At 42.9% G+C, this 14269-nt stretch overlaps 1 protein-coding gene across 1 annotated transcript in view; it reads left to right on the top strand.

Annotated features, from left to right (window-relative positions):
- The window catches only part of TAX1BP1 (Tax1 binding protein 1), a 54762-nt gene that overhangs the window by 38718 nt on the left and 1775 nt on the right, over nt 1-14269 (top strand). Inside the window, exons 9-17 of the mRNA XM_072153722.1 lie at nt 159-407; nt 1843-1992; nt 3409-3499; nt 3661-3776; nt 4506-4631; nt 6300-6395; nt 7930-8116; nt 8407-8558; nt 14122-14207. Coding sequence (XP_072009823.1) covers nt 159-407; nt 1843-1992; nt 3409-3499; nt 3661-3776; nt 4506-4631; nt 6300-6395; nt 7930-8116; nt 8407-8558; nt 14122-14207 — 1253 coding nt within the window. The remainder of the gene's footprint in view (nt 1-158; nt 408-1842; nt 1993-3408; nt 3500-3660; nt 3777-4505; nt 4632-6299; nt 6396-7929; nt 8117-8406; nt 8559-14121; nt 14208-14269) is intronic.

Below are 14269 nucleotides of genomic sequence, written 5' to 3'. Positions count from 1 at the left end.
GCTTATCAAATAAATTGTGTTTTAACTGTGAAATTCTTGTGCAGGTCTTGTTCATTCCATCTCTATAGGGTGGCTTATATCTTGCCATATTATTACTCTGTGTCTTATTACTCGTGATAAAACCTCACGATTTAATGTACATCATCTGTCCTCCCCAGGAAGACATTGGCTTTTTAAAACAGCAGCTCCGTAAGATTGAGGATGATCACCAGGCCAGCAAACAGAAGGTTACCTTAATGTCCAAGGAGCTTAGCGATGCAGTAAATATACGTGATAAAACTATGGCTGACCTCCATACATCTCGCCTTGAGACGGAGAGTGTGAAGAAGCAACTCGCCACTGCTATGGCCGAGCTTACTCTGCGGGATAGGCAGACATCCACAACCGGCGTCTCGAGAAAGGATCAGGTAAACATTGTGACATGCTCGTGTATCAATATGTATGAATACTAGACTTATTCTGGGGTACACCAGTCACAATGTGCTGTATCCCCTATCCTATGGCTAACTGACTGATAAGTGGGGGTCCCAATGGTAGGGGCTCTGCTGATCGAGAGAACTGGGGTCCATTGTTTTCCATATGAATGGTGGGGCTGCCAGTCCATCATTGCCAAAAGGAGTAAACAAAGTTTTCTGCTATATCCTCCAGTGGCATAGAGATGAATAGAGCAGCAGTTACATGCTCCAAACAGCATGTTATCGCGTGGATAGGAGATGGATGAGTGTCAAATGGGTTGCTTAAAATACTTCACATAATAGCAGTCCCCTCAGCTCAGTGCATTCTCATTTTAGGTTCGCCTGTGTCCTACATTGCAGGAACAGAGACTCTAAACAGAATCTTATATTCTGCTGATGTATCATTTAACATGGGAAATCACCAAAGTGTGTATGTAAAACATATTTTTCTGGGATTTTGGTTAAGGTTTATTTTAGTTTTCCATTTCCTTATATGTAATTTAAAAAGATATAACCTCTATGACTGTTCTGCAGACTGTACTATTGTCTTAAAGCGGACCTGTCATTTTTAGCTGGTGGTAGGTTCCATCCTGTGCTGATTTTTTAAAAATGCTTTTGGCAGCATTCTGAATCATTTAATCATTAAGTTACAATAACTTATTTCACAGCTTGTGTCGAGTCCCAGGGAGGGGGCGGCTGCTGGCAGGGGGCTAGGGAATGTAAATTAACTATTATTAAATATGGAAATGATTCAGAATGCTGAAAAAGGCATTTTTTTTATATCTGCATACTATAGGCGATTACAACCTGTCACCAGCTAAAAATGACATTCCTGGTGACAGGTTCCCTTTTAACTATTAAGCAGCCATCTTATCAAAGTCCTTACTATTATAAGATCTATCATTCACAATAAGTGAGGTTGTATTCCCCCTTCTCTGTACAGTGAGCTCTGTACAGCTCACAGAGCATGTCTCTGGATTCTGTTGACAGGTTCCCTGTAAAGGGTTTTTACCACACCTGATGGTGCAGGTTTAAAAACGAAAAAAAAGACATTACTAAGTCATGTTCGTTCTGCATGTGTCCCCTGAGCCAATCCCTGATCTCGCTGGTCATGTGATGTAACTGTTGACACCATTGATAGGCTCGCCAGTACTTAGTAAGCACTTCTAGTATCAAGGGAAGCTTGTAATGGTAAGACGTGTATCTTTTTATTATAAAATCAGAAATAAGAATTACATTTGTGTTTGTGTCCAGAGGATCCAGCAATAAAGATTCTGCAATACAATACAACTTTATTGATCCAGTAGGAAATTGAGGAGTACATTACATTGAGAACTACAACAGTCCTGTATGCCGTAGATCCTTATAACAAACCTTCTGTATTTAGGACACGGACAGCAGTAGAGCAGAACAGGAACTGCGGAAAGAGGTTGAAGACCTGAAGCTGAGACTACAAATGGCAGCCGACCACTATAAAGATAAATTTAAGGAATGTCAGAAACTTCAGAAGCAAGTGACGAAACTCACAGACCAACTTGTACGTACTCATATTAGATACTTATGTAATGGAAAGACTTGGAGGGCTTCTATCATTAAAGGGACTATAAGGTAATTTACCAGTATTACATCTATTAAATCTCCTGCACTGAACCTCATCAGCTGCCATTCCTGTCCATAAAATGGCCGCAGATGTAGAGTGATCTCTAAATGTTCATGAACCATCTACCTGTCAGGACCTTAAAGGGGTTGTCCACTTTCAGCAAATTATTGATACTGTTTGTTTAAGGAAAAGTTATCCATTTTGCCAATATGCTTTCTGTATCATTCTTCACGGTTTTCTAGATCTCTGCTTGCTGTCCTTTTATAGGAAGCTTTTATGATTACTCCAGTGAATAGAAACCTGTCCGTGTGATGTAATGGACATGCAGGTGCACAAGCTGTTAGTATCACAGAGCGTAATAGGAGTTGTGTGATAATAATGCATCCATCACATCACATGGACAGATTTCTATCCACTGGAAGTAAACATAGAAGCTTCCTATAGAAGAACAGCAAGCAGAGATCTAGAAAACCGTGAGGAATTGATACAGACAATATAATGGAAAATTGGATCACTTTTCATTACACAAACAATCTCAAATAATTGCAGAAAGTGGACAACCCCTTTAAGCTTGTATTCATAATTACTAAATTAAGGTCCTGCCAGGGCAGTTGTTCATGGACAGTTAGAGAACACCCAACCCTCCATGTGTGGCTATTTTAGGAATGGCAGCTGATGCTGAGAAATATTGCAGTGCAATAGATGTATATTGGTAAGTTACTGGCTATCCTACACCCTTGCACACTCTTTACAAAAACATGAGGGAAAGTGAACAACCTCTTTAAAGTCCTGTACCCACCATGCCCAGTGAAGGGGATTAATGTCTAACTTCTATAAGACACCAAACAGGATGTCCATGTCCCAGAAGTCCCATCCTGACAGAAATCAAAGGGGTTTGCCCATTAAATAAAGTTCTCAAATTTTAACCCTGCAGTGATGATCAGTGTGGGCGGGGACTCTCTAAGCAGACACTTTATGGTCCCTTTGTGCTATTTGATGCTGTGTGCTGACAATTATTATCAGAGTCCAGGTGTATATACACTTTCATTTAGTTTCTGAACAGTCTATTAGTAACTGACACATAGAGAAAGAGATGAGACAGATCATAGCAGAGATGCTGAGATCCATGAGATGGATATAACACACACTGTTAGCTTTGGTCAGAATTATGTCTGTGGAATTGGAGAATGTGTAATGTTATTATCCTGAGTATATTTAAGAATCTTGTCTTTGTCTAAATACCCCTAAATATCACCTTTTTTTTATCTTTTGGTATTTGATGCTTGAGCGTTTAATGGCCGGGATACAGATCACACAGTTTTGTTTTATATTTTTCTCTTTCTCCCTGATTAGAAAGCTGCAGAAAGTCAGCAGAAGGCAGCAGATCTGTACGGCTGTACTGAGGCATCCGCAGCAGATGTTACTCCAAATTTTACTCCACCAGGTAAGTTATTCTCCAGGGTGCGGCATTATTGAAAACACTATTAAAGATGGCAGTAATGCTGTTGTGCAATGTGAAGCCTTACAATCCGCTGGCTTTCTGTGTGGATATACTGTATGTTACCAGAATGTTTTGGACAGTCAGAATTTTTCTTTATTCCACAGTGAGTCCATATTGTTCCTCTGTACCTGAATTTGTCATTAAAGAACAAGTTGCCGACATTAACAAGGAAATAGCTGAGAAAACTGAGAAGTATCGGAAGTACAAGCAGATGCTAGCAGTGAGTAGTCCTGCAAGGGTGACGGCGACAGCTAGTTATTCAGTTTTATGGATCATCTACAAGTTGAGTGAAGAATATTTATCGTCCAAAATGTGTTTGCACAAGTAAAAAGTTATTTTGAAGGTGTTTCCTTAACTCGACTGGGATAAAGAAAGAAAAATAAAGAAAACACATACTACTTCTTGGCAAACACAACCTCGTGGTGCACCCGGGCTCCGTACCCACTGTACTGTGACACTGTGTAGTAGAAGTCAATGGTGGACGTGATGTAGCCAAATCACAGCCACAAAAACAATGACTGACCTCCTTCGACCAGGGGACAATACAGATTAAAGTCCTTTGGAAAACCTGCTTCTTTGTATGCCATTTATTGGATGACTTGGGTCACATGACCCCCTGAACTTCCGGTTGAGTGCAGGACCTGCAACTGGAAAGTGTGACACAGGAGTCAGAGTAAATCTATGTTATGTTTTTTTTTTTTGTTTTCCTTACCCTGCCCCGGCCCTTGGAAAAGCCATTTAAGGCCCCATTGTGTTACATACACAGTATCTAGAGGTGCACTTTATTCAAAATGGCTGCTCATGAATTCACAAATGTTTCATGCATGTCTGGACCTCTTAGAATCCATCATTTTCCAGCTTCGGCTCCATGTTATCTGGTGACTGTAATTACAAATATAGAACAGAAACTGTGTTACCGTTATATAAAGATTTCTAATTGTTCTTCTAGGAAGAAAAGGCAAGGTGCAGTGCGTACGCTGATGATGTGGCCAAGATGGAGTTAAAGTGGAAGGAACAACTGAAACTTAATGAAAGTGTTAAACTTCAGCTGGCTGTTCATGAGGATCAGTACAGGGTAAGGCCGTATAGTTAGCATGAGCTTGGTAGCTGTAGGTCAGCCCAGTCAGGACACCTCTGATCTGTGATGCACCATTTTACTACTTGTATTATGGAAACGAAATTTGGCTGATCTGCCAAAGGCAAATAGGTTGAGCTTGTTGGAGCGCAGTGTAATGTAGCGCTGGGGAGATATTATGTGCCTTTATGGTTCTGAAAATCTACTTGCCTACTTATGAGGCTGCTCAGCAAAAGGTGAGGAATGTTTCACATGATCACAACCACCTCAGAAGACCCGTGAAACCCAAGTCTGCTTCCAGAAGAGAAAATGCCCTCCGCTGCCTTTCTGAGTAAATTCCATGTGATTCCATATTCTTCATCTTTACATACTGAACACTGCTCTGTAATAGAAAATATGACTGATCTGTCATACAACAGGGAATGACTATATGGGATTTATAAGAACATATTCTACCTACCTGCTACCCCTGCCCAAACCATTCATGTCCTAGTAGCCGGTCCACTTTCTATTAGATTGTGAATAGGTGATGTTGGACCCCTTGGTCAGTTTTATGATAAATGCTAGAAAGGACATATCATACCCTACCTGAGGGGGCTAGTAGTTTAGCGGATTAAATGTTGGTGACAGAGTGCCTTTTTAGGGTTGAGAATACACTTTGAAGGAAATCTACCATCAAAATCCATCATGATAAACCAGGGACACTTACTCATAGATCCAAGCAGTGTGACTGTGGTAATCATCTTATATTTATCGATGGCCTCCCTCCTTCTAAAACCAACTTGTAAAATTATGCTAATGAGCCTGAATGGCTCTGGTGGTGTTACTGTAGCTTCACAGGCTGTTACACTGCTATGCTTGATTTTGATGATACATTTACTTGAAGGGTTTTTTTTTGCAGTTTTTAAAGCCAAAGCTAGATGTAAATCATGAAAAACAAGAACTTTCTTTTGTTCAGTCACTCCAGATTTGGGCTTTAAAAACTGCATCAAGTAACCATAAAACATGTGTCACCATCTTTTAGCTTCCTCGTCTGGCTCCCGGATCCATTGACTGACAGGGAGTTTGCATCATAAGATACATAGAGAAATATTGTGATCTTCCAGATCCAACATCGGGGTCTCCCCAGGAGTAATGGAAGGCTCCTCAATCTGCCTGTGTATGAAATATGACTGCTGGGATACGCTTTAACCTCTGACTTGAGGGTAATGTTTTATTGTACGTCAAACCTGAGAAAAGACCTCCCCCATTGCTGTACAGAGCTTCAGACCTCCAGCAGATGACAAATAAAATGTGTCACGTCATGAAAGATTGTAGCCACTTCCTCTGATGTAGTTGTGATTGTCCGGACTCTGCTGTAGGGTGTTTAATGGTTTATGAGCGTCTGTGTGACCTACTGATGGCTGTTACCACCACCTCCTCACATGTAGGCAGAGAGGACATGTGGGTGGTATGAGTCCTGGTGGAAGTCTAGACATGGGGTGAGGAGGACAGGGGTGTAACATGATAGAGTGCGGAGGGAAGGAAGCTGACTGGGGAGGTTATACTGTGACATGTATGGGTACAGTAAGGAAGAATAAAATGCTAATAATGGTGCATAAGAGGTGAGATAGTAGCGAGAAGATGTCTCTGATGTACTAAAGAACTTACCACTTGATGTCTCTGCAGATCCAGTTAGCAGAGAGGGAGCGGGAAATATCCAAGCTGAACTGCCATGTGGACGTGCTGCTGAGCGAGAAGAATAAACTGGAGCACGACATACGGGTAAAGTCCCTTATTACAGGACTTGTCTGTCCTGGAGATGAGCTAATCCGATGTTTGCATTTGGACGTGCGACCCGGACATAATGGCGGCATAACATTTGTTCACCCTCCAATTCGTTAATATGTCCAGGTCGCATGGCCGACGCCAAATGCAAACATTGGGTCCGTTCATCTCTAACTGTGCCCTTCATATGTTCTGTGCGTCTTCTTCTGTAAGATCTTTACCACTTGCACACCCACTGACTTCAACGCAACTAACTGCTTATGGTGTCTGGGGGCCTCCTGAGACCACCACTACTGTAGATGTTGGGGTAGATGAAGATGGGACAGTTGAATATTGACCATCCAGTCCTTCACTTCTCTAGACAATGAGTGATGGGATCTCCTCATTGCTCTGCTATCCAGTATACCTGCACTAATGAGCCAAGCTTACATGGGCATGTGGGGTTCAGCAAAGCGGTAAAGGAAGTATATTAGAAAGGGGTTTTCTGCTTCATCTTATTGATGACCTATCCAATTTTAAAGGAAATCTACCATCAGAATCCATCATGATTAACCAGGGACACTTACATAGATCCAGGCACCGTGACTGTGGAAATCTTGTTATATTGCTATTCATGGCCTCCTTCGTTCTAAAATCAACTTTTGAAATGATGCTAATGAGCCAGAATTGCTATCAGTGTGTTACAGAACCCTTCTGTGCTCTGCTTCACAGGCCATTACACTGCAGCAGCGTATATTAATCTCCCCTCCCCCCTGCACTTCCTGTAATCTCTGCAGCAGTGAGCGCACCCTGAGAGGGGGCAGTGCTCCTGCAGAATGTAATAGCCTGTGAATCTGCAGCATGGAGGGGCTCAGGTAACAGTCTAAATAATAATTCTAAAAGTTGATATAAATAACAAATATAAGACTATTACCACAGTGCTTGGATCTATGAGTAAGTTTGTCATGATGGATTTCGATGGTAGATTTTCCAACCCCCATTGATCAGGTCCATACACTCTAATGTCCAAGCTGTGTACCTGTTGCTCCACTCTGTTTTGTGTGCAGATTCCTGAACTCTTAAAGGTTTTGTATGGATATTGAAATACAAAAATGCTCGGGGTTGTCCGAGACCATGAAAAAACCAATAGTGGTCAGGAAGGGGCTGCTTAAAAATAAATAAATAAACCTTTACTTACTTCTGCGGTCGCTCCCAGCGTCCCGCACTGCTGTGTCCCGCCACGAAGGTGCCCGGCCGTGCCCACCCTGTCTCGGACAACCCCTTTAATCGTCTAGAGATGAATAGAGTTTAGTGCAATACCACACACTACCTATGGTCCGGAGAGGATCTGTTTTTGGAAGGAAGCAGCCATGCAGACAATGCCTTTAAGTCCTCAACCATCTGATATTGATTTATCATATGGATACTTCATTAGCATTTTGGAGACCCCCTTGAAATAGACTACCATGCAGTAAGAGGCACAGGTGTAGCTTGTTTACCCGTGTGTTGTAAATGTAATATTTTGGTATTTGTTGTCCTCTCCCTTTTATAGGAACTTGAAATTAATTTGGAAAGACTGTCGGCGAGGGCAGCGAGTGATCATACACTACCAGGGACCAGCTCACAGGGCCTGCAGTTCTTTAATCCTTATTGTGAAGAACATAGGGACGTCCCTGTAATCCCAATACAGCCTCCCGTACTGCAGTTTGGAAATCCTTATGCATCTCAGACAACCAGAGGTGAGTGATGGTAATTGGCAGTCCAATTAAAGGGGTGGTGGCAGACCTTAAAGGGGTATTCCTATGTTATAAAGTGATGGCATATCACTTGGATCCTACAAATGAGGAGATCTTTTGCTGTACAGCAGGACTATGGCCGCCTGCTGCGTAGGGAAAGTCGGCACATCCCTTTTCACGTGAACGCAGCCCTCAGCAGTTCCCTGTCTAATTTTTATTGTATTGTTGTATAAGAGCATTTTGAGAATTGAGGTCTGTAAATGATTGACCAAACTATTCTTCTACTTTATTAGATGGCGCTGATGGAGCTTTTAATCCAGATGATGTACAGGGTCCTCCAGCGAGGCCCCCTTCCTGGACTCTGATAGACAAGGTGGTTTGCAGTCAGCCTGCTCGGAATCTGAGCCGGCCCGATGGTCTGGAGGACCCCGATGAGAACAATCAGGTAGGCATTTGTATATTATTTCTTCTTTCAGTGGTTTTCTGTGCATCCATATTACATCTTGGTTATTTACCAGTGTTTTTATCATCAATAATTGTGAGGTTGTACCAGCAGTGCATAGAATGGAAGGATTCACATTTGTCTCATAATAACTGAGATGTGAACTGGCCCCAAGATTGTTGTGTTTTTATTCCGAGGTATAAGAACTAAATTTATGAACTGGCCCAATATTGCTGTTGCAACATTAAATTTGCCAAATCGCTTCGCCTTCTGATCATTCCAAACTCGTGCAATCTTGGTTCAACTGAGTGTGCATGAGCTTTCCTTTCTGATCCTCTAAAAACATGCATTCCTGGCTCAACTGGGTTATCAGAAGGGAAAGCTCTTGTACACTCAAACACATGAATTCCTGGCTCGACTGAGTGTTCATGAGCTATTCTTCCTGAAATAATCCGTAAGAGGCATTTATTTGTTATTGTCTCTAGACTTGTCTTATCCTTATGTCGCCTGCTGTGAAGGATACAACATTGTGCTGTCTCCAGGTTACACATTCTCTTCTAGCGTTTTCCTTAACGCGGTTTAGTTTCCAAAGAATGCGGATAAACTCTTTTGTCACTCGGATAGGATCATGGCTCGTATGCGTCTCTTTAGCATTTTGACATCTTTTAACAAGTCTCACGACCCATTGTACCCTATGCCACTTGTATTAGCAGAGTATCCTCTCGGGTGACAGAGGGAGACAATTGATAATGGTGGAGCCCTGGCACCGCGCTACATGGTGTTCAGGACTGCAGCAAGATGTTTTCTTGAATTTTTTTTTCTCAATTAAATTGAAATGTCAGTGTGTTTTTAGATTTGCTCTTCTACATTTAGACTGCAGGACTTTTTGAGCTTGGCAATATACATGTGATGAGGAATACTTCCTGTGCTCTTTGCCGTACAGCGGCACCATGACCTGTTCCTCATTTAGTCTAGTTTGCTGTGTTTAATTGCTATTAACCTTTGCAGAAGTTGATAATTGCCCAGACAGGTAAGATAATGGCCATGGCATTCAGTGCCCATAACAGAGGACGGGATTTCTTCCTCCAGCCTTCAGGTTCCTGGTCGCTTTGATTGAAGATAATTAGGGACCTGTCCTACTTGCTTCACTGTCAGTTTTAAGGTCCGAAATGTGTCGCCCTCCTTCACCTCACATTCTGCATGGTGTCTCATACCATTCCTGTACATGACAGGAGACTCTTCTAGTTTACCAGGGAACTTTAATTAACATTACCTTCATATTAATCTGTGTTTTACCCTCTCACATATTAACCCTTCTCCTTTGTCTAGAAATTTTGTCACATTATTGGCCAGAGTAATTTTTAGAATTTTGATGTCTACAAATAAAACTGAAATTACAGTTTAAAGAATTATACTAAACCCCAACAAATCATATATTTTCTGAAAGCAGAACATTTGCATTAGAATGTTTATAACTATAGGCACCTGTGTGCCTAAAATGTAAAATGTTTTATAAAAATTTACTTTGATGGAAAAAATGTCCCCCAAACAGATAATAACTTGCTTCACACCTACTCACAGTCATAAAGGCAAATGTTTATTTATATATACAAAGACGCATAACATCGATAAGACGCTCTTCTGTGCACCCTCCTCCATACTTCTCCCTGTAGCCTGCCAGCTAAGAAGCTGGAGAGGGACCACACTTCAGCGGGAATTAAAGGGGTTATCCGGGATTAAAAATTTTTTTATGGCCGGGCTGGGGAGGGCTAGTTAAACATAATAAACATGGACTTACCTCCTCCGGCGCCGCTGATGTCCCGCGACGCGGTCCCTTCGATCCGGAAGCCGCGCACAGGGAGCTTCCGGTTCGTGATGTGGACGGCTCCTCCCATCCGTCCCTATCTCTCAGCGTTGTAAGCGCTGGGAGATGGTGCGCATGGGAGCTTCCGGCCGGTCGGAAGCTCTCTGTGCGCACTTGTAATGAAACCGGCGCACAGAGAAGACCGGCCACGGCGCGGGACATCGGCAGCACTGGAGGAGGTAAGTACATGTTTATTATGTTTAAATAGCCCTCCCCAGCCCGGCCATAAGAAATTTTTTAAACCTGGATAACCCCTTTAACTGTGGATCCCTGGTACCTAAATCCTCAGGTTTTTTTCTCTGAAAGAGGAGGATCTCCTTTTTTCATTTGAATCTAGGATTGTGTTTCTAGGTGCCGGAGATATTAACTGTTAAACTGCAGTAATGAGTGTTTTGTTTTTTTTTTTTAATAAATAAAAATTGTCCCCAAAATTGTCACTTTAATCGGAAATATCTTCGGATGGCACAATTTTAGATTCGTATGGATAGGAGATCTTTTTTCTTTCAGAGAAAAAAAACATTTAGATTATAGGTGCCAGGGATCCAAAATTATTCCTCCTAGAATCCAGGACATATCTCATGCGTCCTTGGCCATAGAGGTGCTTCCTAGTGAGCATCTAGGACAGTGATTTTCAACCTGTGTGCCGCGGCACACTAGTGTGCCGCGACACATGGTTGAGTGTGCCGCGGGGAAAGTTCCCCGAACTATGATGCCCCTGTGTAGCGCTGCCGCCGCGCCCATACTTACCTACGCCCCCGCGTCGGCGATCCGCCCATCTTCTGTAGCTCCTGCACCGCGCGGCCCATGTCACGTGACTGACGCGACCTGACGTCAGGTCGTGTCAGTCACGTGACCAGAGGCGCGCGGTGCAGGAGCTACAGAAGGTGAGCGGATCGCCATTAGGAGTGAAGGTACGCGGAAGAAGACATCAAGGGTAAGTATATAAGGTTATTATTTGTATAGGGAAGGCAGCTAGGGTCTTTTTTTTTTTATTAGTAAAGGTGGGCCTCTGGGGCCTTTTAATTAGGAAAGGGGGGCCTCTGGGGCCTTTTAATTAGGAAAGGGGGGCCTCTGGGGCCTTTTAATTAGGAAAGGGGGGCCTCTGGGGCCTTTTAATTAGTAAAGGGGGGCCTCTGGGGCCTTTTAATTAGTAAAGGGGGGCCTCTGGGGCCTTTTAATTAGTAAAGGGGGGCCTCTGGGGCCTTTTAATTAGTAAAGGGGGGCCTCTGGGGCCTTTTAATTAGTAAAGGGGGGCCTCTGGGGCCTTTTAATTAGTAAAGGGGGGCCTCTGGGGCCTTTTAATTAGTAAAGGGGGGCCTCTGGGGTCTTTTAATTAGTAAAGGGGGGCCTCTGGGGTCTTTTAATTAGTAAAGGGGGGCCTCTGGGGCCTTTTAATTAGTAAAGGGGGGCCTCTGGGGCCTTTTAATTAGTAAAGGGGGGCCTTTTATGACTGTTTTAGTGTCATTTTGTGCTATTTTGGTTGGTGGTGTGACACAGGATTTTCTAAGTATAAAAAGTGTGCCGTGGCTCAAAAAAGGTTGAAAATCACTGATCTAGGAGATTGTCAGGCAAAGGATTAAATACAGGTTCAAAACATGTAAGCCATAACTATCTGGTGAACACTGAGTAGGTCCTCAAACCTGTCCACAATACCCCTGAATGTGTCCTTTGGTATAAGGCATTAATACGTTAGTAGCTGATCCTTTTATAGTGTTTTTATGACTTCTCTAAATGACCGAATGGAGAGTGGCTGCAGAAAGCGGGTCGATGGACCCTTATTTAGGAGATAGATGTGGGTCTCAGAGGTGGGATCACTATTTATCATATATCCTGTGGAGAGGTCATTAATGCTGCACTTGAGAACATCCCCTGAAGCCCTGTATTGTGAAGTGCATAGAATGGAATGGTCTTTGGCTCATCTCCAAATCACCCAGATCTCTGATCAGGTATATGTGGAGCCAAGTTAACGCCTTAATCTGTGGGTCGTCTCCACTCTGTTCCTGAACAATCTTTGCAGTCTATGGCAGGGCACTTTTTCTTTTGCAATGAGGCCACTGACATTAGGGAAAACTATTGCCATGATCGTCTTGGTCTACAACTGGTCACCTCCACAGAATGTTGGGGTCCAAATTTCCTAATATACCTGGAGGGGCACACTGCCAGCTTGGACTTGTCTTCTAATAAGAGATGTACAGTACATGTGCCGGCCGTCCACATAATATCAAAGAAAATTCAAACCCGGCCATCCATTGCTCCATGGTTCAGGTGTGAGGCTTATGTGCCCAGAGGAGGCGCTGTCAGTGCTTTCCTTGGACCAATATGAGTTGGTCTAACCCTTTACATAGAAGAAAAGTTTTGTAGCTGTTCAGCCATCATAATACCACGAGTAAGGCTAAATGTATAGCCCCACCACCAACTGCTTACACTGTCATGTATTTTAAGGATGATAAATAAAGAATCTGGATGTGCCATGACATTTTCATCTTGTTCATCGTAATTTGACCATTTTAAAGTCTTTCCAAACCTCACACCTTCCTGTTTTCTGTCATTCCAGCGAATCAGCTTCAACACTTGTATATGACAGGAAGCATTATATAGCACTACACTACATACACAATGATGTACATAGATAAAAAGCTGAAATCCTGCACATGTGAGTAGAAGGTGTATGTACTAGTGATTATAGGTTTTCCCTCTGATATGAGGAGGAGTAGAACATATCTGCTTTGTGTTATTCGCTTGTTCCTGACCCCATTACTTCCCACATGCCAGCGTTTTCGTATAATTGTCATTATTGGCGTTCTGTGGCGCGGCGCTTCCTGTGATGGGCGCGATGCTCTGCAGATAGATTTGTGTTGTTAGAGCACGGCTGGCAGAGCTGATGATGTGATGTAGCCTCCGCCTGACAGGGCAATGTAAGTGATGCGCCTGAGCGCAGGAGAGGCCGGGGACATGCATGGCTGCCTGTATCTCCATGTACACATCACTCAGCGCCGTGACTCCCTTGTCAGCTTCTCCTAGTTATTTATACACAACTTACAAGGGGATGGGATAGAAGATCATTTAGCAGTTTGCTTCTTTTCGGGTCACAATGTCTCCTGTCATGGGCTGATTTGCTTTGCCTTGCATTCTGGATTCGTCACATTGCTGCGCAGCGTCGCCCCGATCTGTGTGATGACACAAGACTATTACAATCATTTGCTTCGGTATTTTGTTGTTCTTTTTATGAGCAGATAGAATTACACCTGTGAGACCTCAGGATCCCGGCCCAAGCTCAGATTATATCTGATGTTACCAGGATTTGTGCTGCCGCCCTGCTGGGAAGTTACAAAAACTACACAGAACAGACGCGTTTTGCAGTTTCTGTTACTGCGACCACCTCAGAGCGATGTTATGGGCCAAAAACTGTAAAAATGTACATGTCGCCTCTTGTGGTTGTTGTATTTCTTATCAACTAAGAGTTCTGGAAAATCTTTCCTGCTGTTCCAGACTTACTCTGCATGAGTAATGAGTCAAGTGGGTGTGTCCCTGCACAGACTGGCACTGATTGGACAATGACTTACAGCATGATAAGACCCATAAATAACTAGGGAATAATAAAGCAATACAGTTTGAGTGTAGCGGGCTCTATATGCCCAGCTGTGGACCTTTTATGTTACATGTTGTATGATACACACTTTATTTGTTACGTTTGCATTGCAGGATGACGACCATGTGGCTTTGACACTGGACCAAGATCCTCCAAGCTTCATTGGACAAGACCAGTCTGGGTTTTGCTTTGATCCAAGGTATTTTCTTAGTTTTTACTTGTATTCATTACGATCATTAGGGGATTTCATTTTAATGTAGT

This window comes from Engystomops pustulosus, chromosome 5, assembly GCF_040894005.1.
Source record: "Engystomops pustulosus chromosome 5, aEngPut4.maternal, whole genome shotgun sequence".
Lineage (NCBI taxonomy): Eukaryota > Metazoa > Chordata > Amphibia > Anura > Leptodactylidae > Engystomops > Engystomops pustulosus.
Note: the sequence above shows the minus strand (reverse complement) of the source record. Positions and strands in the feature narration are given on the sequence as shown.